Here is a 25,576-nt window from a genome sequence, read left to right on the forward strand (position 1 = left end):
AGTTCATCGCAGCACTGTTTATAATAGCCAGGACATGGAAGCATCCTAGATGCCCATCAGCATACGAATGGATAAGGAAGCTGTGGTACATATACACCATGGAATATTACTCAGCCATTAAAAAGAATTCATTTGAATCAGTTCTAATGAGATGGATGAAACTGGAGCCCATTATACAGATACACAGATGTACACAGATGTACAGAACAGACTTTTGGATTCTGTGGGAGAAGGCGAGGGTGGGATGTTTCGAGAGAACAGCATCAAAACATGTATATTATCTATGGTGAAACAGATCACCAGCCCAGGTTGGGTGCATGAGACAAGTGCTCGGGGCTGGTGCACTGGGAAGACCCAGAGGGATCTGGTAGAGAGGGAGGTGGGAGGGGGGATCAAGATGGGGAATACACGTAAATTCATGGCTGATTCATGTCAATGTATGACAAAAACCACTACAATATTGTAAAGTAATTAGCCTCCAACTAATAAAAATAAATGGGAAAAAAAAAAAAGAATAATAAGAGAACAAGGAAAACTTCTTGGAGATTAAAAAATATAGCAGATGGCCTTTCCTGGATTCGAGACCGCCCACAGTTTGCCTATGGACTGTGTTTCCTCCTTGAATAAACCTTCTTTCACTTCAAATGACAGCTAACATAAAAACATCCAATAAAAGACCCAAGATAAAATTAAGAATTCCTGGCAGGGGGGAAGCCCACAAAATGACAGACACAATGAAACAAAGAAATAAAGGATGGAATTAGGCAGTCCAATAACCAACTAGTAAGGATTTCTTAAAGAGAAAACAAAAATATAATCAGAGAAATAAGAACATTTAAAAAATCCCCCAGGTATAGAAGACTTGAAGGGGCCCACCTACTGCCCAGAATAATAAAAGAAAAACAGTCTATTCCAAAACATACTATGAAATTTCGGAAAAAAGGGATAAAGAAGACACCCTAATAGCTTCTAAAATTAAAAATAAAACTAGGCATATTTCAAGGATTAGGAAAAAGAACGGCAATGGATTTTAAATCAGTAACCTATGAAGCTAGAAGACTATAGGTCAATCAAAGAGTGAATAGAAAAAGGTCTTGGAAATGGAAGGACATACCCATTTCCAAACTGCTAGAAGGATATACTCCAGTGAAGTAAGTGAAGAAGCAAAGAACAAAATGGTACAGGATCTAAGAAATAGGGATCAAAGAATAACAAAGGGAAAAATCTCCAAACAGTGACTCTGCAGAAGGCCTAGGGCATGAGAGTTCAGATTGGGAAGGAGTGCAACAATGCAAATTCTTTACTTTCTGAGCCACTAGGGAAGCCCTAAAATATGGAAATAGATGCCAAAACAGCTCAAAGTTTTAAAAGTGGTTGTATTTGAGAGGAACAGAGGAGTAGGGGAAAAGACAGTGAAGGACAGTTATTTTTTGAAAAGTATACTAAATATATACAAGAATTTCTAAATTTTGTAAGTATATAAAATGACATTACATTAATCAAAGAAAAAGAAATTAATTGAAATTAAAAAAAAAACTCTGTGGAACCCAAGTCTTTAACAGCCCATAAATTGCCTTAACTTCTTCTAATCTTCCATGTTTGAATTTAAGTTAAATATTAAGGAATCTCAGGACTCATTAGGCCATATGGGAATTTCTTAAGTTTTTGGAACAGTTTCTGAAGTAATATCTGAGCATTCTACATACCAATTCATTAGGCCATATGGGAATTTCTTAAGTTTTTGGAACAGTTTCTGAAGTAATATCTGAGCATTCTACATACCAATTCATCCTGCATATGACTTACAAGTAAATCAAACAACTTAAAATACCATTTTAATCACCTCTCCTTTAAACAAGAGCCTGTAATGATTTTCCATTTTTCATGGGATTGAGGTCAATTCTGGTATTTATGAAGGTTTAGCCTGACTTGATCTCATCTTCGTAGTCCATATCTCTCCAAAGTGTTCCCTCTACTTCTGTCAGGCAAATCTTTTCATCTTCTCTTCACAACACGCTGTTTTTTACTGCCATCTCTTGTTAATGCTGTATCCTGAAAACTGAAAGCCCTCACCTAAATTTTACCTATTTTAAGGTCAAGCTCAAGTTCCATAACTTTCTAGAAGCTGCCACTTTAGCCTGCACTGACTCATCTCTTCTTTCAGACAGCGATTCAATCCTTGCTTCTTGTAATTTCAAAACTGTTGGCTCACTTTGAATGAGTCACTGTGTTTCATGCAAAGCCAGTTACATATGTATATATATAAAAAACAGGACCATTATTTGAACATTTAAAAAATTCAATCTAAAAAAAAAAAGTTCAATCTGATTGGAATTTCCTCAAAAGTAACCAGTTAGTCCCCTAGCAGTCACCACCTACCAATCAATAAAGAAAAAAATTAAAACAGAAGTCACTGACCCCACAGCAAACTCCTCTTTCAGACCACAAAGTTGACCTGAAGAGCCTGTGAGCAGGCTCTGCCCACAGGGACACTCAAGATGTGGGACAATCCCTAAGACATTTAAAAAAACATATCAGATCACAAGGGTCTGGAAGGTGCTTATGTAGGAACAGACCTGGATCCACTCAAAATTATTTATTTTTTAACTTTAAATTTTCATATGTTAACTAATTTTTCTAACAAGTTACTTGCTTCATACCTCATAACTAGTGGTTTTCTATCACGACATCATATTAGAGTAAAACTGATTTCAAAAACAATGCAACTGGTTACTGCATGTTATTACAACAATGACAATTTTACAGAAACACACACATCTGTACTTACTTCAATGATACATTTACTTTGGGTTTAAAATAGGGTGCATTCTGGTCTGCCAAAAAGACGATTAAGTCATTTCCTAAAAGAGGCAAATATGTAACATTAGAAAAATGCTTCCCATTAAGACATCCAATCAGTGGTTACAAGAAGCTTTCTGGGTGCTGTTTTCAACAAGAAAACTTTTATTTTACTTCAGTTTGTCTGCCCTATCGAGGATGGTCCTATCAGACTAACAGAATGGTGATTCCTAATAGTATACAACAAATTCAATATTCAAAGCAGCAGAGAAACTAGAAGGATGAACACGGAAAATATAGTTGGTCTTGCCTTCTCCTAAGAGTCAGATCAACTTACTTAAAGGAAGCATATAAATAATATGCCTGTATTAAGTCATAACCTCCCCAAACCTAACAACTCAACCTCTTACAAGGCTGTTTAGTTCACTGCACAGATGCGTCACACCAAGGACACAGTAACTCCTTACTGTAGGCATCTGACTAGTAACAAGGGTGTGATTTCATATTTAAGCAGATAAAAACTGAATCCTCCAAGACCAGTCCCTTTTGGCTCCTATAGATCCACACCCCCATGAATTTCTGGAGTTCAATGAACACTCATTGGAACAGACTTTTCAAACTGTTTAGCCAAACACACATCATCTTTAAAGTTAAAGGGAGAGTCCCTCTCCACTTTGGATGGAGTGGCTATGGGTTAGGCAGTCTGCACCCTTCCTGCAGTAAATGGAGTCATACAAAAACAGGGAAAATACCCAAGGTCCAAGGTCCACCAGAAGTTCTGGGGTCCCAGAAAGGACTCCAAGAGATCTGGGCCAAGATCCTGTCAAACTTTGTATAAGTGCTTCAGTTCCTTCTTTCACAGCCTTGACCTTAAATAGAACCTGTTTTCTGGGTACTCAAGAATACTGAGACCCTCTGCTGCCCACTGTCAGCATCAGGATTTACCAAAAAATAGTTTAGTGATGGTTAAAGCAAAGAACTCCCAAGAACCTCAAGCTAGAAAATAAAGCAGAGATTTGGAAGAGGAGGGTGGTGGCCAAAGCAAGGTCTTTTGCACACAAAAGACTAGGCAGCTCAGAAAGGAGAAAAACCTGCAGTTTGAGAATCCTCTTCCAAAGAGACACTGGGTTTATTTATTAGTGGTGCCTGCAAAATACTTGAGTTAATTGCGAAGTGTTTAGTTCTTGGGAAGGAACAGTAGTTTCAAAGAAAGCTGGGACCCAGAAAAAGGGAGTGGAGGGTGAATTACATTAATTAGGAGGTAGGGAGAAGTTCTTTACCAGAGGAAATTATCAATTTGCACCTTTTCCAGTTCATCAAAGTGGAAGGGAGACTGGAGGAAGTAAGGCAGATAGGAATGAAGGGGCTTTGGGAAGGTACGTATAGAAAGCTAGAAAGACTCCTGGCGATCAGGAAGGACTCTGGAAGGCAGGTGATTCTATGAAGGGGCGGGGTGCCTGAGTGAAGGCCGCGGTCTTCTCAAGAAAACAAAACAAAAAAACTGGGGTGTTTCTAGTGCGGTCAAACTGTGAAGTGGTCAAGCCAAGACCCGGGTTTGGAAAAAAGAGTAAAAAAAAAAAAAAGGGGGGGGGGGGGTTGTCAAGGAAATTGGAGATAAAGGGAGAAAGATAGGGCTGCTACAGAAGGGCGGGGAAAAGCAGGAGAACCGGCCCCCCAGGCAGGGGGCGTGGGGAATACCGGGAGGGGCCCGCGGACAGAGAGGGGCCAGGGAAGCACTGACTTTCCCGCAGCACGAAGAGGTCCGTCTGCTTGTCAGAGTTGAGGTCTCCGAAGGCCGCCAGGGTGCCCCAGGCCTCGGCCCCAAAGAGCTCGGCCGTGACGTTGTGCAGCGCCCGCGCCGGGACCGGCCCGACTCCCAGCAGCGCGAGCCTCCCAAGCAGCAGGGCCAGCAGCACCCAAGAGTCCGGCAGCCGGCTCGCCGCCGCCATGGCAGCCCCTCCGCCCCAGCCCGCCGGCCCACTGCCGCGCTTAACGGCAGCCGGAAAGCACCGTGCCGCCGGCCGAGAGAGAAACAGCGCAGCTCCGACACCCCTACGACCGCGGCCGGTTCTCCTCTTACTCTCCCCTAGGGCTGCCCCTCTGACGCTTGGGAGGCCGCGGAGCTAGGTTGAAGCTGGCCCTCAGCTCACTTCCGGCCGGTGCGCCTCCCGACAGTGTCGCGCGGGGGGGGCGGGGCCGGCCGGGCGGAGCTGACAGGCGGCCCCAGGGGAGGTGGCCAAGGCAGCGGCCTGAGAGCGATGGCGGGGCTCATGGCCGAAGTGAGCTGGAAGGTCTTGGAGCGAAGAGCCCGGACCAAGCGCTCAGGTTTGGCTGGCTGGGACGCCACCCCTTCCCTCGCACCACAGGGGTGCTCCCCCTCTAGTGCTTTGGGCGGGAGGCAGATAGGGGTCCTAGAATGAACCTATGCCCGCGAGTTTCTCCTTAGAAAGCAGACGGTGGTCCCTGACTTCCTCTTGATGTCTTCCCCCATTAGGTGGTTGCCCCACCTTTACTCCGTTTTGCTTCCCCAGCTATATTTCGCGTGTGCGCCCCCTCGAAAAGTAGGTAGTGGTGCCGACTTAGTCTGGAGTCTTCTTTCTTAGAAATCAGACGGCGACCACATTCGACAGAGTGCTGTCCATGCTTGTATTCCTCCCAGAAGAAAGAGCGTTTCATTCTTATGACTAGGGTCTGGTCCTAGAAAACCGGCGGCTGCTTGTTGCCTTATATTGTGTCTCTTTTTTACATCACAAGTCCTGAGCTCTAGCCAGTTATCTGTGTGGCAGAACTTGAGGGGGAAGGGGCAATGAAGGACGTCACGCTGAGCATACTTAAGGCTCAGAAGGAAGTGGGCCCCTTCCCTGGGCAAGTGGCCCCAGGACACCCAGTTCTCAGTTGTGGCTCCCAAACCTGATGCCACCTAGGTCAGAAGACGCTGCGCATGCAGTTATAACAGTTCAAGTGTCCTGAACTGACTTGTTCAAATTGCAGAGTCACGACTTTGAAGTTAGCACTTGTGGCTGTTAACTCATCTGAGAGCCAGGATTGAAACTTTTTATTCCTGGCTGGCTGGATGTAATCTCGAGCTAAAAAGTGCCTCTGTATACAGGAAAGATGGTGGAATGACCAAGTCTTCAACTGAGAATCTTCCCTTTTCAAGGATTGTTGTTACTATTTGTTAGTTATTGTTGTTACTATATAAATTAGTTAGCTAAGGTCAAAGTTGATAATGTAATAACAGTAAAAAACACAGCTCTAGGAAAGCTAACTCTGCATTTGCATTGATATTCAGGAGTTCGTTGTTGATTTTTACAGCTAATACCACCCCGTTATATTTTGGCTTTTCCGATTTATGAAGTTCTTAGTTGTCTGTTGTGCAAACAACAGAGTGCTTAGCTTTTTTTTTTCCTTTGAAGAAAGTGTCTAATAAATCATACAGGAGAAATCCAATATTTCTTGCTTATTTCATTCTGTTTTAAACCTTAAAAATAGTTCTGCACATGTTTACCTAGGGTTATAGCAAAACTACCACTGAAGTATGAGAGAATTTTTCAAAAACTAATCCTTAGTACATTTTAGAATCAATACAGTTACTTACAGTAGTCACATATGTTTTGTTTCACAGTTTTCAAATTTTTTGTGTCATATTGAATTATTTAGTTGACCACTAGCAATGAGTCTGTCTGGGCTATAAAAAGTTTTATTGGGTTGATAATATCTCATCAAAGAGAGTAACTGGAGTTTTTTTACAGGAAACTGAGCCCTACCTTCAACGTATATTTTTACAGCACTTCTCTTTTCCTCTAATACACATATAGGGTTTATTTTCTTCTCCAGTTTTAATTTCCTCTGAACTGCATGTCTTAACAGTCAGCTTTGAAAACCTACCTTCTCTGTCTTTACTGAGAAAATAAAATTCAAATTTTCACTATTGTTGAATGTGGTCACTTAAATCCACTTGCATGTACAAAGTAGTTGAATACATTGTATAAATGTTGGATGTTCCTATATGTTTACATCATAGCAGTAAAAGATACCATTGGAGATCCCTCCAAATTAGTTGAGGTTTCAGAGGCTTCTATAACTGTGTAGACTGCAAAGTTTCTTAAGTGAATCATTGAGTTCTCCAGATTCTGTTTGTTACTTTTAGAGGAGTATATAAACTGAGTTTTGTTTGAAACTTGGACTAACCTGACTCAGATACACACACCACTGCAAAGTTCTGAGCCATTGTTACATAGTAGCTTAGTCACTTCACTGCTCAATAGGGGATGTTGCTCTTATGTAATGTTTAATAAGTGGCCATTATATATTTCCTGCCTTATCCATATAAGCAAATGTAATTTATCAAAGCAAAGAAAATCAAATTTTCTATTCATAAGAGAGAAAATAAAATTATAATGAACCTCAATTATTGCCTTTGTTGCACACTGCATCATGTTAATAACTGCTCACACTGCTTTCAATTAATCTAACGCTGATTGCTTCTAACCTTCACTAAACAGTTTTGAAATTTGCTATAGTTTAGCCTGCGACGCTTATGATTAGAGTCAACAATTTGAAATGGCCAACTCACCTGATCCAGTCGTCCCTTCTCCACCAGCTTTCTTAAGGTCTGGTAAGTGTGTAGACCTGAAAAGGGTCACTCAGTAATTTTAAATATATTTGTTTCTGAAGGTTGCTATCACCATGTGATATCATTTTAATTTTTATTTTCTCTTTGGTGGGCCCAGTCCTGAGCACCATTTCTGTTATTGTTGAGCTCAAGTTTGCATTGTGTGTCGAATGTGGTCTGTGGTGTAAGAGGCCTGGGGAGTGCAGAGCGGAGCCCCTGCCTTAACACTCTGTTTGATCAGGGGCCATTCCTCAGTATCTGGGAGCCTTAATTGTTACCTTTGTAGATAAAATGCTTCTTTGGTAATTTTTGTCTTCTTGCATAACAAAATAAATTTTATAAATTAGAAATTTTTGATCAATGTTCCAATTATTTTTTCTTCATTAACTCCCTGTGAAGTAGGTATTTTTATATGCAGTTTCATAGGAAAGAGAAGCCACAGAATTGAAGCAGTTGTCCCAGGTCCTGAAACTATTACCTTTCAAGGCCTTGTGGTTTGTCTTCTATCCCATGGTTTGCCTTCTATCCCATGGCTTCCTTAGCTTGGAGGGGGTGTTGGTGCACTGGCTCTTAGAGACCATTTTCAAGTTGGATTAAAGCTAGGAAATTGTTTCAGGTGAATGTTCTGGGTTTTGAAAAAAATTTGGAAGAGGTCCATGCATTCAGAAAATACTACATATGGATTCTCGTTAGGAACCCTGGCTTTTGAATGTATCCTAAATAGAAGGACTTTGTTAAGTGGCCATGGAGCTGAAATGAAGACTGAGCCACCTTGGGCCATTTGAAACCTGTTCTGTGCTTGAACACTAGGTGAAGCCTATTGGCTAGAGACAGCTTTGTCTTTAGTGTGCCTTAAGCAGAATATTCAAGCCTCAGGACTTATTAACAGGTAGATGTGAGATGAGCCAGTTAGCAGTGAAAAATTAGTTTTTTGGCTTCCCTATAACCATTCAGAAGTGATTCCTCCCTCCTCTTCCCACCCCCCACCCCCTCCCCCCACTTATTTTGAGCTGTATTTCAAATCCTGATTTGGCTAGATGAAGGGGAAAATTCTTGAAGAACAAATAGAAAATACCTTAGGGAAGAATCACAAATAGAAGAAAACAAAGCTTATGCTTTAAGGAAGGAAAATGATCCATGTCTTTAGTTATCGTCTTCTAAATGACAAAATAGTGTATGTAACATTACCAATGATTTCTGATTTAATCTTTGAACTAGGAGAACATCAGGACATCTATCTTTGAACTGTACTTTCTTTTAAGCACCAGGCTCTGTTTTTCATCTTGGCTTTCCTAATAAAAGCTGGTGGATTTTCAGCACTGGTATAGTCATTCAATAGTTATGGGGAAATAGAATGCTAAAGGTATACTTTTATGTATCAGTAGTCCTGAAAATTTCAAAACCTAAGAACTATGCAACTTACACAGTGTTTAAAGCCATATAGAAGTTTTTCTAGTACCATAATATTAAATTGAAATAGAATGTGCCAAGAAACAAAATAGAAAAATACCAAACTTAATCATTATAAACCATTTTAGAAGATGGATTCCATAAAAATTACTTTCAATAGTGACACTTGGGGTTTGTCTAACCAAAACTTAGTGTTGACTGTAAAAAATACTTAAAACTTTTGTCTGTTAAATAGAGTGGTTTGCATAGTTTATTTACTAATTTGGAAATACTGCATTTATGTTGGAAATGATTTGTTTTTTGCGATTGTAGTTCCTTGGATGTTATCATTGTGGGAGAGTGTTTAACGGTGTGATTTCATTTAACAATCATTTTAAAGCATGCCTTGGGTGTATAGCTGAGCTTTTCCTTAGTACCTTTGGCTAGAAACTATTCAGTGTTACCAAAAGTGAAAGCTAGTATCTTCATTTTGGAAAATTAGGTTCAAATATACCTAGATTGTTTTATGCATTTCAACCCTCTTTATTCCTGCTGGATGTGTTTCTGCTATGTTTCTTTTTATTTCTACTCTTTATTGAATTTAGCGTGTCCTTCATTTCTGTGTGTGCGTGCTTGAGTTGTGCTGTGACTGCTAATGTGTCAGTATGTGCTGTGCTTGAATATGCTTTCTTTATTTTGGCTGCTTAAATCCAAAATGAGATCTTGATGTCCAGGTTTTTCTTTAAAGAACCTCTGGGCAAAGCGTACAGGACAATGAATTTATAGGCAAATTCCACAACCAAAATGAATTAACTAATTACTAAGTAAAGAGTGTAGCATCCAGTAACTTAGATTGCTTCTGTTTCTCATTTGACTACTGCAGTTCTATATTAAGTTAGCAGAGTTGGTCAGCTAGAGCAATCACTGTAACTGACATTACAGTTCAGGTATTTGTAGTAATTGTTATGGCATTTTGTAATGAGGTAAGAAATGTCTCCACATTTTTAGTTTTATTCTTAGATTATAAGATAATTAAAAAGCTCATACCCGACAACGAATCATTGGTTTATCTCTATTAGGCTGTGTATGTTTATCAGCATCTAAAGGAGCTCATCAGCATGTGACCTGAGTTTTTTTCATTACTTACTTCTTTTTAGGTTCTTTGATTAATTTGATTTGATTTTGAAGGGCATATCAATACCTGGTCAAATTTTATTGTATATTCTGGGCAGAACTCAACTTTTTATTTTGTGTGTCTGACATTCTCTTCTTTTTGGTCACTTATGTAGCAGGCTTATTTTCAGCCTAATATAACAGTCAACTACTTAATCAGGGTTTTGTTTTGTTTTTGTCTTAAAGAGACCACAGGCCTGAGGTTCCTGAACTGTTACGTGTTGTGGCACCTTCTAAGAGCCTAAGGAAAGCATACACATTTTGTGTTCAACTATTCCTGAATGTAATCCTGGCTCTGTTTACTATTTGTTTGATCTTGAGCAAGTTAATTTACTTCTTTGAGACTTGGTTTCCTTCTCTGTAAAAATAAGGGTCATAAAATTTACCTGAAGGGATTATTGTGAGGATTAAATGCATGAAACAGGGCACTCAAAGCTGGTGCTCTGGGACAACCCAGAGGATTGGGGTGGGGAGAGAGGAGGATGTGGGGGGGTGGTTCAAGATGGGGTGGAAACATGTACACCCGTGGCTGATTCATTTTGATGTATGGCAAAAACCACCACAATATTGTAAAGTAATTAGCTTCCAATTAAAATAAATTAATGAAAAAAAAAACACTTGATATTTAGTAGCTGCCCAGTAAATTCTATTTCTTATCTTTCCTAAAAATGTGCGTTTAACAATATTGCTGGTTTGGTATTTAAGACTGATTTCACAAAAGCAAACATGGTTGCTTATCACTTTCCCTTATTTTGACATAACCTCATGAAAATTATTTGATTAAGAAGGCTAGTCATGATAAAATACAATTGGATGGAATCAGATTAAAACAGAATCTACCACTTGTTTTAATCTAAGTCTGTTCATTTTTGTCAGTAATCATTGCAAGTCTAAAGAAATTGTTTCTGAGAGTTTCCATAGAAAAACTTTTCTGACAGCAAGGAGCGTGATCATTATATACAATTAGAAGAGATATTTGGTTTATATTGGGTATGCTATGGGTTCCCTTCATCTAGGATGGAATTTTGAGGAGCACTTGTAAATTGTTTCCTGCTGGGAGCTCTGATCTCTTCTTGCTCTATGTCCTGCCCTGAAATCTTATAAGACTTAGGAAATAGAAGCCATATGATATCACTTATCTTGGCATGAATCTTATTGAGCTTAAAGCTTATTCTCTTTCTCTGTCATTTGTTGTTCAGTTGCTCAGTCGTGTCCAACTGTGACCCTGTGGACTGCAGCGTGCCAGGCTTCCCTGTCCTTAACAATCTCCTAGAATTTGTTCAAACTCATGTCCATTGAGTCAATGGTGCCATCCAACCATCGCATCCTCTGTTGCCCCCTTCTCCTCCTGCCTTCAATCTTTCCTAGCATCAGGGTCTTTTCCAATGAGTTGGCTCTTTGCATTAGATGATCAAAGTGTTGGAGCTACAGCTTCAGCATCAGTCCTTCCAATGAATATTCAGGGTTGATTTCCTTTAGAATTGACTGGTTTGATCTCCTTGCTTTCCAAGGAGATCGTCTTCAGCACCACATTTCGAAAGCATCAGTTCTTCAGTGCTCAGTCTTCTTTATGGTCCAACTCTCACATCCATACATAACTCCTGGAAAAACCATAGCTTTGATTATATGGAACTTTGTTGGCAAAATGATGTCTCTGCTTTTGAATATGCTCTCTAGGTTTGACATAGCTTTTCTTCCAAGGCAAACATCTTTTAATACCATGGCTGTGGTCACTGTCTGCAGTGATTTTGGAGCCCAAGAAAATAAATTCTGTCAGTTTCCATTTTTTCCCCATCTATTTACCATGAAGTGGTGGGACCAGATGCCATGATCTTTGAATGTTGAGTTTTAAGCCAGCTTTCTCACTGTCTTCTTTCACCTTCATTAAGAGCCTCAATAGTTCCTCTTTGCTTCCTTCCTGCCATTAAGGTGGTAGAATGATTACTGTTTGCATCCTGGAAATGTTTACTGCTCTTCTCTCACTCACTCATGTCAAATTAACTAATGTTTAGTGGACCTCTCTGATGTTGTGGAAATTCTGTAATACAGTTGGCCCTCTGTTGGTTCTACAGTCTGAGAAAGCAGAAGGCCGACATACCATGCTGTTTTACTTAAGGGTCTTGAGCAGCCACAGTTTTTGGTGTGATGGGCAGGGGTGATGTGGTCCTGGATCCAATCACTGGTGGGTACCTAAGGACAGTCTTAATTCCAGTCTTGGAGATACTGGTAAATGATAAAGGTCTTAAAGAGGAGCTTATAACCTGATGGAACTTTTTGCAAAGCTAAAGATGACTTCAGTGCTTTTCCATGCCTACAGTCTCTAACAAGTAGTTGTTTCCTACTTAACTTTGCTACCTATAGCCATCACCTCCCATTGTACCACCTCTCTACCTCATCTGTTCTACAAGTCTTTATTTTTCTAAAATAAAGAACTGATCCTGTTATTCTTCTGACTGGATGACAAGCATCACTTGTCAGCTCCGTATTTTCTGCAGGATTAGTATGGGGCTTCAGAGAAGGCATCTCTGAAAGTGACATTTCAGCTGAAGGAGGATATAGGAGTCAAAGGAGAAGTTTGGGTAAAGAGTGTCCTAGTATAGGATCTTGGGGGTAGATAGAGCTGGATATTTGAAAACAGTACCCTTAAAGGACAAAACATGAATGACAGTAATAAGAAAGAGAGGATGACTGTGAGGGGGAGGGTGCTGGGAGGCTTGAAAATACCTGAATTTTACTGTAATTGGAAGGGAGAGCTTTGGAAAATTTGAAATAACAGAGTGGTAAGACTTGAGTAATATTTTATGAAGATTCTCTGGCTATTATGGAAATAAATTGGAAAGTGGTAAGAAGGCAGGGAGCAGCCTTATGGTGGAAGCCATGTTCTCTATGTCCCTATCTCTACATTTAGCAATTAAAAGTAGCAGTGCTAGGCATATGGAACACTCAGTCCTTCTTTGATGATAAATGACTGTGAAAGCACAAATATTGACTCTGTCATCAGAACAGATTCAGTCTAGATTCAGAAACTGTGGCCACCTTGATCATTTACCATTTTTGTGTGTATCTTTGACTCAACAGAGTAACTTTCAGAATGTGGCCAGATTTAATATAGGAAAATTTTCTGTGTGTATGTCTAGCAAATAGATTTATATCTTATTTTTACATTATTTGTGCATATTTTAAAGTAGAGGTTAACCATTCTGTTTCCGAGGACCACACCAAGAGCTCCCATATCTTTCTCGGTTCAGGCTGAAAGAGATATAAACATTTGATTTACCTGTTAGAAGATATTGGGTTTGTAGGAGATGTAAATATTCCTTTTTTTTATTGGTAAAACTTATGAAATTAAGATATGATTAAGATATGTCTTTTTGTGTGTGTGTGAGTCTTGAAGATAGACTCAAATCCCTAGACTAGAAAACACATAAAAGAAAACTGCAGCTGCACATGTTATATACTCGGTCTTGAAAATTCAATAAATGCTTTTTGATTGTTCATTGTAATTTTCTGTGATATGTTTTTAATAAATTTGCACTTGTTCTTATTTTTGTCACAATTGGCCTTGGCTGCCTTGATTAGCAGTTTTAAAAAGGTGAAAAAATTGTTGCTGGCTTTTATTTTAGTATTTTTTTTCTATAGATTTTATTAGTTTCTTTTTACCAACAATGATACGACTTTATCTTAGTCATTTGAAAAGAACTAGTTTACTTTTAATTTATTAATTCTCTTTTAGTTCATATTTCACAAATTTCTTGAGGATGTTGCTTTTTATTGATGAACAGATATATTAAGGGACTTCCGGAATCAGTGAGAATCTTTTTACGTATATAATTGAAATTGGCTATTTTTATGGGTTCTGATATATGTGTTGTCATCTTTCAAACTTTACATAATTAGTTTTGTCTTTAAAAATATACATTAATTTTTGTTATAAAAATTTTTAAAGCTTATTGTTTTAATTGTTGTACTTCATTATCAATAACCTCATACCATTTTCATGGCCTTCCTTTTCAACCATTTAAGATTCAAGTCTTATAGGACTTGAATTTTTTCGAATATTTAAGCCCTGGTCATAGGATGAACTGTCATGTTATTATTGGTGTGATAGATTTAGTCCATGGTTAAAGCTGTGAATGTAGACTGGCACGAACAGGCCCAGAGTTTGGGACTGGGCAGTTGAGCTTTGGACAGTCCTTCATATATGTGTTCTTTCTCTTTCTCGTATGTTTTGAAAACATACTTTTCTCAGGTGCATGACTTGTATTCAAATTGCATTTCTATCCTCTTCCAGCAGTTGAGCCACTGAAGAAGTTTATATATATTTAGATTTTTTTTTCAATGTGGTTACATTAACTTTTGAATTTTGATCATAGATACCTGATGTTTGATTATAGTTGTAAATCACTAGTATGCTGAAAAGATGACTTTGGCTTGAAGCTGCTTCAGGCAGCGGACTGTTTTTTCTGTGGAGCTTTTAGTCTGCATGTGACAGAGCGCAGTGAGCTCGGCCCGGAGGACAGCGCCGTTGCTGTGCCCCATCACTCTGCGCCTGGCACCAGGCACTGGGGCCTGCTCAGCCGATGGTTGGTGCCTCGTGTGTCCTGCCCACTAGCAGCCACTGTCAGTGAGCGACTGTCAGTGGCCCCGCTCAGCTATTGGACAGCACAGCTGTGGGCCCCACCTACAAGCAGCCACAGTTAGTGAGGGGAATTAGACCACAGTGGAGTGGTGGTTGTGAGGTGGAGGGTGAGGTAAGAGGCGGATCCTGGCCTTCTCTGGGAAGCTCTCCAGCTCACCCAGCCTTGGGCCAGCGGGTGAGCTAGGGGGGCCCAGAGAACAAGCTTAGGACTGTGTTCTGTGACTGTTCAGAGCCCTCACCTAGGCCACCCACTAGTCTTGGCCCAGGCCTTGAGACAGTGGTAAACCTCGCCGCCATCCCTATCTCTGCTACCTAAGAGCAGTCGCAGTCTGGCTGGGTCACAGTCTGGGACCTGGTCCCCACTGTGCAGGCGGCCTGAGGCGCCGCGGGCCGGTTGTGTTGGGCACCTGGCTCCCGCAGAGGTGACTGCCGGGCAGTCTGGGGATGTGGCCCCGAGGGCGCTCCCAGCTGAGCTCCGCCCCCTCTTAGCCAGGACTAGGGCCTTGGAGGGTGAAAGCTGGGCCTTGGGACTTGGCCCTTTCTTGTTAGGACAGAGAGTAACATTCTTTGGTAGAGAAACATTGTTACCTGACTGTGACCTAACTTCAAGAACAAAGAATATGACACCAAGAAGTTTGCAAAACAACTAACCCCGCCCCTCTTACCTTTTGCTTTTTAAAGGGCTTTGATGAAAGCTTTCAGTAAGTTTGAGGTTCTTAGGGTATGAGCCACCCATCTCTTTGCATGACCCAGTAATAAACCCTTCTTTCTTCCAGACTCCAGTGTTTTAGTATTATTTGGCCTTACTGTGTGTCAGGCACACGGACTTACGTTGTTCAGTAACATATAGGGCAGGTTATTCTTTTTGATTATTAAAAAAATGTTTTAACAATTTATGTCTAAACTTTTTAACAGCTTCTAGTTTATGCTGATTTCAGTTTCATATTTTATTTTTTCGTGTATTCTGAATATGTTTCTGTCATGAATTTTTATTTGTGTAAACAAATGACAGTTGTGCAAATCTAACAGGTTAAAAATTAAGGTCAGTGAACTGAACTGATAAACTTACTGTGATGTTTGATTTTAAACATTTTGATAGAAGCATTTACTGATACATTTATCTCAAGGATGGAAATTTTGGCTCAGGTATCAAGCAGCCTGTGTGCAGAGGTGTATGTGGTGTTTCTGTGTATATAATTTGACCGTAGACCATGCTATCTTAATGTAGGTGGCCTTACTATATTCTCTCTCCTTAAGCAAAAACAATATATGAGATAAGTTTTGAACAACAAAGCAACCCGTGGCTGATTGATTCCAAAGTGAGCAAGACTGTTAGGTTTTGACCATTTTTGAGCTATGGGTTTGTTAAGTGACTTCACCTAGAAATTTGTAGTAGGAAACCTGGAGCTCTAGAGAAAATGCACTGTTCATCATTAATCATTAGGCTTTGCTTATGACATAGTGTAATATTTATGTCCCACTGCATAACATCTCAAACTTTCATACTTCTAAGGACATTTTAAAAATATATCTTATTTAAAGGTTTTAGTTTTTAAACATAATGTCATTTGGTATTATGCTAGGCATTAGTAGAAAGCATTGATCATTTCTATTGATATGTATATTTTTTGCTTTGAAAGGATTTATTCCATTCAGATTGAGCCTTTTAAATATGGCTCATTTAAGCGAGTTGATTTTAGACTTTTACCATTTTTTATGTTAAACATCTTCTAAATGGTCTCCTGATAACAATGAATTGTCCACGTTAAATATCTGTAATAAAGAGGTATTTAAAATACTTGCTTATTTTCTTAATTTACATAGTACTGACAGTAATTGTCTTTGCTTTGTGGAATCTTTTTATGAGTTTTTATCTGTCTTTCTATCAATTCTAAGATCCTCATGTTTGGTATATTATCTTGTTTTCACGAAAATACTCAATAAAGCACAATTTGTTATACACACCTAATCCCAATTCTCAGTAGGCTTGTAGCTTTGATAATAAGCATTTGCTCAATGACTGCAAGGATTTAAAAAAAAAAAATCCTAGCAGGATGTAAGGTTAATTATTATTATTTAAAGGAATAAAAAACTAAGGATAAGAAATTTATTACTAGATTCTCCTCCTGTATCACTCTATATGATCTTGATATTTGTGCCTAAGACGTGTACCAAATTTAAGCCTTTCCTCAGTCAAATTGTTCTACCTTTTACATATTTCTTGAATATTCATTCTTTTCTGCATCCCTGCTGTCACTATCTTAATTCAAGGCTCTAGGATGAATGTTGTAACCAAAGGTGGACTCATGTCTAGGAATCACCACTTTTCTGCAGTCTTTCACACTGCCAACAGTTATCTTTCTAAAGTTTGGATCATATCATAGGAAGCCATTACATCAACCTCCTCAGTGGTTCTCCATTATCCAAAGGGTAAAATTCAAACCTGGATTCTACTGTTAAGCATATTTCACTGTTGGATAACTTTCCACCTTTCATCCAGGCTTCTGGATACCTTTCCACCTTCCTTTCCCATGTACAACTCTCTGCTACAGTGCTTTATTTTCCATTTCTTTTTGAATAGAACATATTTTCACACTAAACATATTTACCCCACTGGTCAAGTTCAAAAAAGGTAGAAAGTTCAAATTCAAAGAAGTAGTATGATAAATGAAACAAAATAGTGAACCTAGTGTTAATGAGTTTAGGACTTGATTAGGGCATTCTTGATTAGTCTTTAACTTTCGACAGCATATTCAGGGGCAAACTGCATGTGTCTTGACTTCCTTTTGCCCCTTACTTAAATGTCTTTAGCAGTTTCTGTATACTGATTCCCTTGAGTGGGAAAATGGAAGAAATCACATAGATTATTTATCTATATTTTTATAAAAATATAAGTCATCAGTTCAGTTCAGTAGCTCAGTCATGTCGGAATCTTTGTGACCCCACAAACTGCAGCATGCCAGGCTTCCCTGTCCATCACTAACTCCTGGAGCTTACTCAAACTCACATTCATCAAGTCGGTGATGGCATCCAACCATCTCATCCTCTGTGGTCCCCTTCTCCTCCCACCTTCAATCTTTCCCAGCATCAGGGTCTTTTCAAATGAGTCAGTTCTTTGCATCAGGTAGCCAAAGTATTGGAGTTTCTGCTTCAGCATCAGTCCTTCCAATGAATATTCAGAACTGACTTCCTTTAGGATGGACTGGTTGGATCTCCTTGCAGTCCAAGGGACTCTCAAGAGTCTTCTCCAACACCACAGTTCAAAAGCATCAATTCTTCGGCGCTCAGCTTTCTACATAGTCCAACTCTCACATTCACACACCATTACTGGAAAAACCATAGCTTCGACCAGATGGACCTTTGTTGACAAAGTAATGTCTCTGCTTTTCAATGTGCTGTCTAGGTTGGTCACAACTTTTCTTCCAAGGAGCAAGCGTCTTTTAATTTCATAGCTGCAGTCACCATCTGCAGTGATTTTTGGAACCCCCAATAATAAAGTCTGTCACTGTTTCCCCATCTATTTGCCATGAAGTGATGGGACCGGATGCCGTGATCTAAGTTTTCTGAATGTTCAGTTTTAAGCCAACTTCTTCACTTTCCTCTTTCACTTTCATCAAGAGACTATTTAGTGCTTCCTCACTTTCTGCCATAAGGGTGCTGTCATCTGCATATCTGAGGTTATTGAAATTTCTCCCAGCAATCTTAATTCCAGCTTGTGCTTCATCCTGCTCAGCATTTCTCATGATGTACTCTGCATATAAGTTAAATAAGCAGGGCAACAATATATAGCCTTGACGTACTTGTTTTCCTATTAAGAACCAGTCTGTTGTTCCATGTCCAGTTCCAACTGTTGCTTCCTGACCCGCATACGGATTTCTCAAGAGGCAGGGCAGGTGGTCAGGTGTTTCCCATCTCTTGAAGAATTCTCCACATTTTGTTCTGATCCACACAATCAAAGCTTTTGGCACAGTCAGTAAAGCAGAAGCAGATGTTTTTCTGGTACTCTCTTCCTTTTTCGATGATCTAACAGGTGATCCAACGGACTGAATTGGGTGAATTTAACTCAGATAACCATTATATCTACTACTGTGAGCAAGAATCCCTTAGAAGAAATGGAGTAGCCATCATAGTCAACAAAAGAGTCTGAAATGCAGTACTTGTATGCAATCTCAAAAATGACAGAATGATCTCTGTTCATTTCTAAGGCAAACCATTCAATATCACAGTAATCCACATCTATGCCCCAACCAGTAATGCTGAAGAAGCTGAATTTGAATGGTTCCATGAAGACCTACAAGACCTCCTAGAACTAACAGCCAAAAAAGATGTCCTTTTCATTATAGGGGACTTGAATGAGAAACGCTGGGCTGGAAGAAGCACAAGCTGGAATTAAGATTGCTGGGAGAAATTTCAATAACCTCAGATATGCAGATGACAGCACCCTTATGGCAGAAAGTGAGGAAGCACTAAATAGTCTCTTGATGAAAGTGAAAGAGGAAAGTGAAGAAGTTGGCTTAAAACTGAACATTCAGAAAACTTAGATCACGGCATCCGGTCCCATCACTTCATGGCAAATAGATGGGGAAACAGTGACAGACTTTATTATTGGGGGTTCCAAAAATCACTGCAGATGGTGACTGCAGCTATGAAATTAAAAGACGCTTGCTCCTTGGAAGAAAAGTTGTGACCAACCTAGACAGCACATTGAAAAGCAGAGACATTACTTTGTCAACAAAGGTCCATCTGGTCGAAGCTATGGTTTTTCCAGTAATGGTGTGTGAATGTGAGAGTTGGACTATGTAGAAAGCTGAGCGCCGAAGAATTGATGCTTTTGAACTGTGGTGTTGGAGAAGACTCTTGAGAGTCCCTTGGACTGCAAGGAGATCCAACCAGTCCATCCTAAAGGAAGTCAGTTCTGAATATTCATTGGAAGGACTGATGCTGAAGCAGAAACTCCAATACTTTGGCTACCTGATGCAAAGAACTGACTCATTTGAAAAGACCCTGATGCTGGGAAAGATTGAAGGTGGGAGGAGAAGGGGACCACAGAGGATGAGATGGTTGGATGCCATCACCGACTTGATGAATGTGAGTTTGAGTAAGCTCCAGGAGTTAGTGATGGACAGGGAAGCCTGGCATGCTGCAGTTTGTGGGGTCACAAAGATTCCGACATGACTGAGCAATTGAGCTCCACTGAAGCTATTTTTGTTGGTTTGCAGCCTTTTATTCTAGGGGGTGTGGAGTTGGATTTTCCTAAGAGAGTAAAGTTGCTGTTTGATCCCTTCTTCTTCTCTTTTTTCCCCTCCCCTTTCTTGTTTTTTACAAGATGAAATAACTACCTCTTAGAACCTTGGCTCTCCTTAAAATGTAGATTCTGGTATAGCAGTTCTGGGATGTGGCCTGAGAGTCTATAGTTCTAGCAACCTCCCAGGGAGGCCCTTCTGCTAGTGTGCTAATGGATGGACTACCTTTGGGGTTAAACGTCTCTATACAGCACCGTACTTGTTGAGCAGCAGTCCTCATGTCTTCTCTGTATTATATTTTAGACTCTGAATCTTGGGTGCTGAATTAAGTACTGTCATGTTCCCAATCTTAAACTTCATCTTTGGATAAATTTGCCATTGTTGGTGTCCCTGATTCCTGTTCGGCATGACCCTGCAGTTCCTATGTGTGACTGTGACTGTTTCTGCAGCCTCCTTTTGCTAGTGAAAGTGAAAGTCGCTCAGTCATGTCGACTCTTTGCGACCCCATGGACTATACAGTCCTTGGAATTCTCTAGGCCAGAATACTGAAGTGGGTAGCGTTTCCCTTCTCCAGGGGATCTTCACAACCCAGGGTTTGAACCCAGGTATCCCACATTGCTGGAGAATTCTTTTCCAGCTGAGCCACAATTGAAGCCTGTGAATACTGGAGTTGTAGCCTATCCCTTCTCCAGAGGATCTTCCCGACCCAGGAATCAAACCGGGGTCTCCTGCGTTGCAGGTGGATTCTTTACCAATTGAGCTTTGAGGGAAGCCCTCCTTTTGCTAGTATGGGTCTCTTTTACCAGTTTTTTGGTCTTCTCCAGGTTCTGACTTTTGTCCTGATTTTACCTGGACCAAATCCTTTTAACTCAGCTTCCCAGGGCATTTGGGTTGCTAGTTCAGGACTCTTGTTTGAGCCTGTTGCTATACATTAATAGCAAAAGTTAAATTTTACAGCAAATGTTATTGGAGGTGGGTGGATATTATTTATATTTCTGTCCAGTGTCTTTACCGTACATTTTTTCTTTGATTTATGTATGGCTATGCTGAGTCATTATTGTGCTCTGGTTTTCTCTAGCTGCTGCAGCAGGAGTGGAAGTTACTCTTCCTTGCGCAGCTCAGGCTTCCCATTGCAGTGGCTTCTCTTGCTGTGTAAGGCAGGCTGCACAGGCTTCGTTCCTCCACAGCATGGAGAATCTTTCTGGACCAGGGATCAAATCCGTGCCTGCTGCATTGGCAGGCAGATTCTTAACTACTGGACCACCAGGGGAGTCCTACTTATTTCTTTAATTATATTTGATGATACTGTCTATCCAGGGGATCTCATAGTCTTCATTTCAGTGGCCAGCTCTGCCGCTGATGCCATTACATCATTCAGGATGTAATGACTGCCTCTGTTTTTAGGGAATTGCCTAGCCAACTGAATGAAAATAGGAGGCATATTTAGTTAGCACTGGAAGTTAAATTTATTTTTTCTTTAGTCCAGTTTATTTTCTACAACTATTTCTTTGAGAAACAAAAGTGCTGATTACTGGAAGATCTTTGCGTAGGTCCCTCTCTGATGGTTGTGGGAGTGGTGATGTGTCCAGGATCTGGCCTCTTTCATATCTCATGAAGCTTATCATTTCAAGCAGAATAATGCCAGTAGACAGGGAATTTATAATACCTTTAGAAAAGTATTATTTCTTCTAGGCATCCTTGTAAGATAAGATTCATTCTTACAGAATGAACAAAAAATTGAGGTTAGTTGCTCTAAGTAATAGATATTATTGTTTGAAAGGGAGAGGAAACAGCAAATGGTCTTCAAATTAACTACAAAAACCTAGCAAATTCAAAGCCGAGTTTTATTGTGGTTTCGTGTTACAGTACAGTTTAGTTCCATTTGTAATAATGTAAGCTGAATCTCTTATACTGAATACCTAAATATCCATTGTCATGACTCCAGCTTTCATTTCTGTTTTTATACTATAAAATTCTTACAACTAAATTATAATGCAAATTAAAGTTCAGCAAAATTTAATAGGCTTAGTATTCACCCAGAGTTACATTCTTTCAGTTTTGTATTCCATAAAAAACTAATAGCCCATAAAAAATATGGCACAGTTAAGCTACAGTTAGAATAGACATGAAACATTTTAAGACAAACTAGATAGTTTGAATAGTGTATTTCTTGATGAAAACATTTAGTACTTAAAGGATGCCTATTATAGTATTCCAGTTCTATAATTTTAAATGTATGTATTAGAAAGTAGGTTAATTTGTATTTTAATATCTTCATTATAACATGAGTATGGTAGCCTAATATGCATCCTATGCTGCTTTTTTTTTTTTTAACCAAATCACATTTAATTTGTTTGAAAAGTCTTTTTTTTAAAAATTGTCTAAAACATATATATTATACATACTATTTAAATATTTATGTATACAGAAGCTTGATAAAGGCTTGAAAAAACAACCAAAAAGAGATGGAGAAATTGGAAAACAAACTAAATTAAATGGAACACTTCCCATTTGAAAGAAACTAGATAAAAGTAAAATATCATCATATAAATAATCCAGTTGTTTTTCAGCATGGTTGCTCATTAGGAACACATCTGGAGCTTTGGAGAAAAAGAAGGAATACCTAAGCACTTACATTTTTCAGAAAATCCCAAGATAATTCTGATATTCTGGATTTTAAATGTGATTATGGGTTTTTCTATTAAATGGTAGCTTTAGTGATATAGAATCTTGTTATTTTCTGTTGCCCAATCATAATACAATGGTATTAAGCAAATAATAGTTACATAATCACAATAAAAGGTGTTTATCAGTTTTCACAGTCAATATGCAGACAAAAAATAATCAATGATTGCAGTTGCAAGCCATAATGGAAGCATGATTAACCTAACAATATAAAAATAATGCATACAATTTGGGAGTTACAAGAAATGATGTAAGTGGAACTGAATACATGCACATGTTTTCATCCATCCATCCAGTCTGTGTCTTTTGCTTGGTGCATTTAATCTATTTACATTTAAGGTAATTATCAAAATGTATGATCCTATTACCATTTTCTTAATTGTTTTGGGTTTATTTTGTGTAGGTCTTTTCCTTCTCTTGTTTCCTGCCTAGAGAAGTTCCTTTAGCATTTGTTATAAAATTGATTTGGTGGTGCTGAAATTCACTTAACTTTTGCTTGTCTGAGAGCTTTTGATTTCTCTGTCAAATCTGAATGAGAGTCTTGCTGATTAGAGTGTTCTTGATTGTAGGTTCTTCCTTTTCACCACTTTTAAATGTATTGTGCTTTTCTGTATTGGCTTATAGGGTTTCTGCTGAGAAATTGGCTGGTGACATTATAGGAGTTCCCCTGTATATTGTCGTTTTTCCCTTGTTGCTTTTAGTATTTTATCCTTGTCTTTAATCTTCATCAGTTTGATTACTGTGTCTCTTGGTATGTGTTCCTCCTTGGGTTTATTCTGCCTGGGACTCTCTGCATTTCCTGGATTTGGTTGACTCTTTCCTTTTCCATGTTAGGGAAGTTTTCAGCTATTATCTCTTAACACATTTTCTTGGGTCCTTCTCTTCTCCTTCTGAGACCCCTATAATGCGAGTATTGGTGCATTTAATGTTGTCCCAGAGGTCTCTTATACTATCTTCAGTTTTTATCATTCTTTTTTCTATACTTTGTTCTGTGGCAGTGATTTCCACCATTCCGTCTTCCAGGTCACTTATCTCTCCTTCTGCCTCAGTTATTCTCCTATTGATTCCTTCTAGTATATTGTTCATCTCTGTTCTTTAGTTCTTCTAGGTCTTCAGTAAAACATTTCTTACATCTTTTCCATTATTTTTCCTAGATCTTGGATCATCTTCACTACCATTTTTCTGAATTCTTTTTCTGGAAAGTTGCCCATCTCTACTTTATTTAGTTGTTTTTCAGGGGTTTTATGTTGTCCCTTCATCTGCTCCATAACCCTCTGCTTTTTTATCCTGATTAATTTTCTGTGATGTGGTTTTTCTTTCTGGCAGCTATGGGATTGTAATTCTTCTTTCTTCTTCCATCTTCCCTCTGGTGGATGAGACTAAGATACTTGTGTAAGCTTCCTAATGGGATAAACTGGGTCCTGTTCTGGGCAGGGCCTTGCTCAGTAAAACTTGAGTCCCGTTATCTGCTGATGGGTGGGACTGTGCTCCCTCCCAGTGATTTGTTTGGCCTGAGGCAGCCCAGCCCTGGGGCCTCTGGGCTGTGTGGTAACCTTAATGGCAGCCTTTCAAGAGGGCCTTGCCCAGGGGCACCTTCTAGGAGTGCTGCTGCTGGTGCCCATGTCCCCATGGCAAGCCATTGCTGGCCAACACCTCCACAAGAGACCCTCCAACATGAGCAGGTAGTCTGGTTCAGTCTTCTATGGGGTCACTGCTCCTTCCTTCTGGGTCTTGGTGCACATGAAATTTTGTTTTTGCCCTCCAAGAGTGTGGTCTCTGTTTCCCCATGCCCAACTGGGAAGCCTAACGTATGGCTTAGAACCCTCCACAGTGGGAGAACTTCTTTGATATTATTGTTCTCCAGTTTGTGGGTTGCCCACCTGGCAGGAATGGGTTTTGATTTTATCGTTGTTGTACCTCTGCTACTATATCATTGCTGCTTCTTACTTGTGTTTGGACGTGGGGTATCTTTTTTGGATGGGTTGTAGCATCCTTCTGTGGATGTTTGTTCAACAGCTAGTTGTGATTTTGGTGCTCTTGCAGGAGAAGAGTGCACACCCTTCTATTCCGCCGTCTTGAGCCAGCCCCACATCTTAATGTCAGATTTGATTCTGCTCCCAAGGGTCTTGAATTTGTTTTGTCTCCCTATATAGATGGCATGTTTTTTGGGCCATCTATATAGGGATATAGATGGCCATGGAGGTTGTTAGTGAAATTAAAGTTAATTCTGAATAATCATGCTTCAGAAATAATTACTGGTTTTGGTTATGAAATTTTGTTGAAGACGTGTTAGCATCACTCCTGTGTAGACAGGGTCATACTTTAGGGGAGCTTTTGCTCTTCCACTCTCAGTAATGCTCTTTGCTCCAGCGTTGTTAGAGAAAGTGTTAATCTTGGTTTCCTATGTCTTCTGCACACTGACACTAAACTATGTATAGCAATCCAAGGGTACTTTAATATTACACAGCTCAAATTTCAGTCAGTTACCTTTTTGCCATTTCTTAATTACTGATTTTTAAGTTGCAAATTTAAAATGAGTCTCTGGGGCATCCATCCTTGCATTGATCAAGAGGATTCTAATAATAACCTGACAAAGCCAACTAATCAAAATTCTTTGATTTCTGATTTTGTGGTTAATACTATGCTAAGTGCTGGAGGAGATTCAAAAGTTTAAAGGTGGAGAAGGAAAAACAATTAGTAGTTAATATACCCTGTGCCAGTGCTGTACCTCAAGTAGTTCATTTAATTCTCACAACAATACAATGAGGTTAAGTAATTTTCCCCCCACTTTACAGATGAGAAGACCTAGCTCAGAGAGTGCCGAAGTGTAGAAAGCTGTGGACATAGCTGTGACTGTAGCCAAGGTCTGTCTGTTTTCACAGCCCATGTTCTTTCTACAACCTCCTAGGTATTATGACAGTCTCTTTCCAGGAGCTTCCTTACACTCTGGGGAGAAGAGAAGGAGGGGCAATTGAGAGCTGGGAAACCCCATTTTTTACTTGATTGAATCTTAGGATCATATGTCATTTGATA

At 39.5% G+C, this 25,576-nt stretch overlaps 2 protein-coding genes across 5 annotated transcripts in view; one reads left to right on the top strand and one right to left on the bottom strand.

Moving 5' to 3' along the window:
- ITFG1 (integrin alpha FG-GAP repeat containing 1) overlaps window positions 1-4,898 on the bottom strand; it is a 314,830-nt gene extending 309,932 nt beyond the window's left edge. Inside the window, exons 1-2 of the mRNA XM_043898386.1 lie at window positions 4,541-4,898; window positions 2,789-2,861 (exon numbers count right to left, since the gene is read on the bottom strand). Coding sequence (XP_043754321.1) covers window positions 2,789-2,861; window positions 4,541-4,748 — 281 coding nt within the window. The 5' untranslated portion in view covers window positions 4,749-4,898. The remainder of the gene's footprint in view (window positions 1-2,788; window positions 2,862-4,540) is intronic.
- Window positions 4,899-4,996: 98 nt separating this feature from the next.
- The window catches only part of PHKB (phosphorylase kinase regulatory subunit beta), a 225,342-nt gene continuing 204,762 nt past the window's right edge, over window positions 4,997-25,576 (top strand). For 2 of the 4 annotated variants that reach the window (XM_043898383.1, XM_043898384.1), the window contains exon 1: window positions 4,997-5,124. In XM_043898383.1, the coding sequence (XP_043754318.1) occupies window positions 5,058-5,124 (67 nt within the window). In that variant the 5' untranslated portion in view covers window positions 4,997-5,057. Of the gene's footprint in view, window positions 5,125-7,304; window positions 7,418-25,576 lie in introns of all 4 variants that reach the window. The other 2 variants (XM_043898385.1, XM_043898382.1) reach the window with 2 other exon arrangements.

Source organism: Cervus elaphus, chromosome 4 (genome assembly GCF_910594005.1).
Source record: "Cervus elaphus chromosome 4, mCerEla1.1, whole genome shotgun sequence".
NCBI lineage: Eukaryota > Metazoa > Chordata > Mammalia > Artiodactyla > Cervidae > Cervus > Cervus elaphus.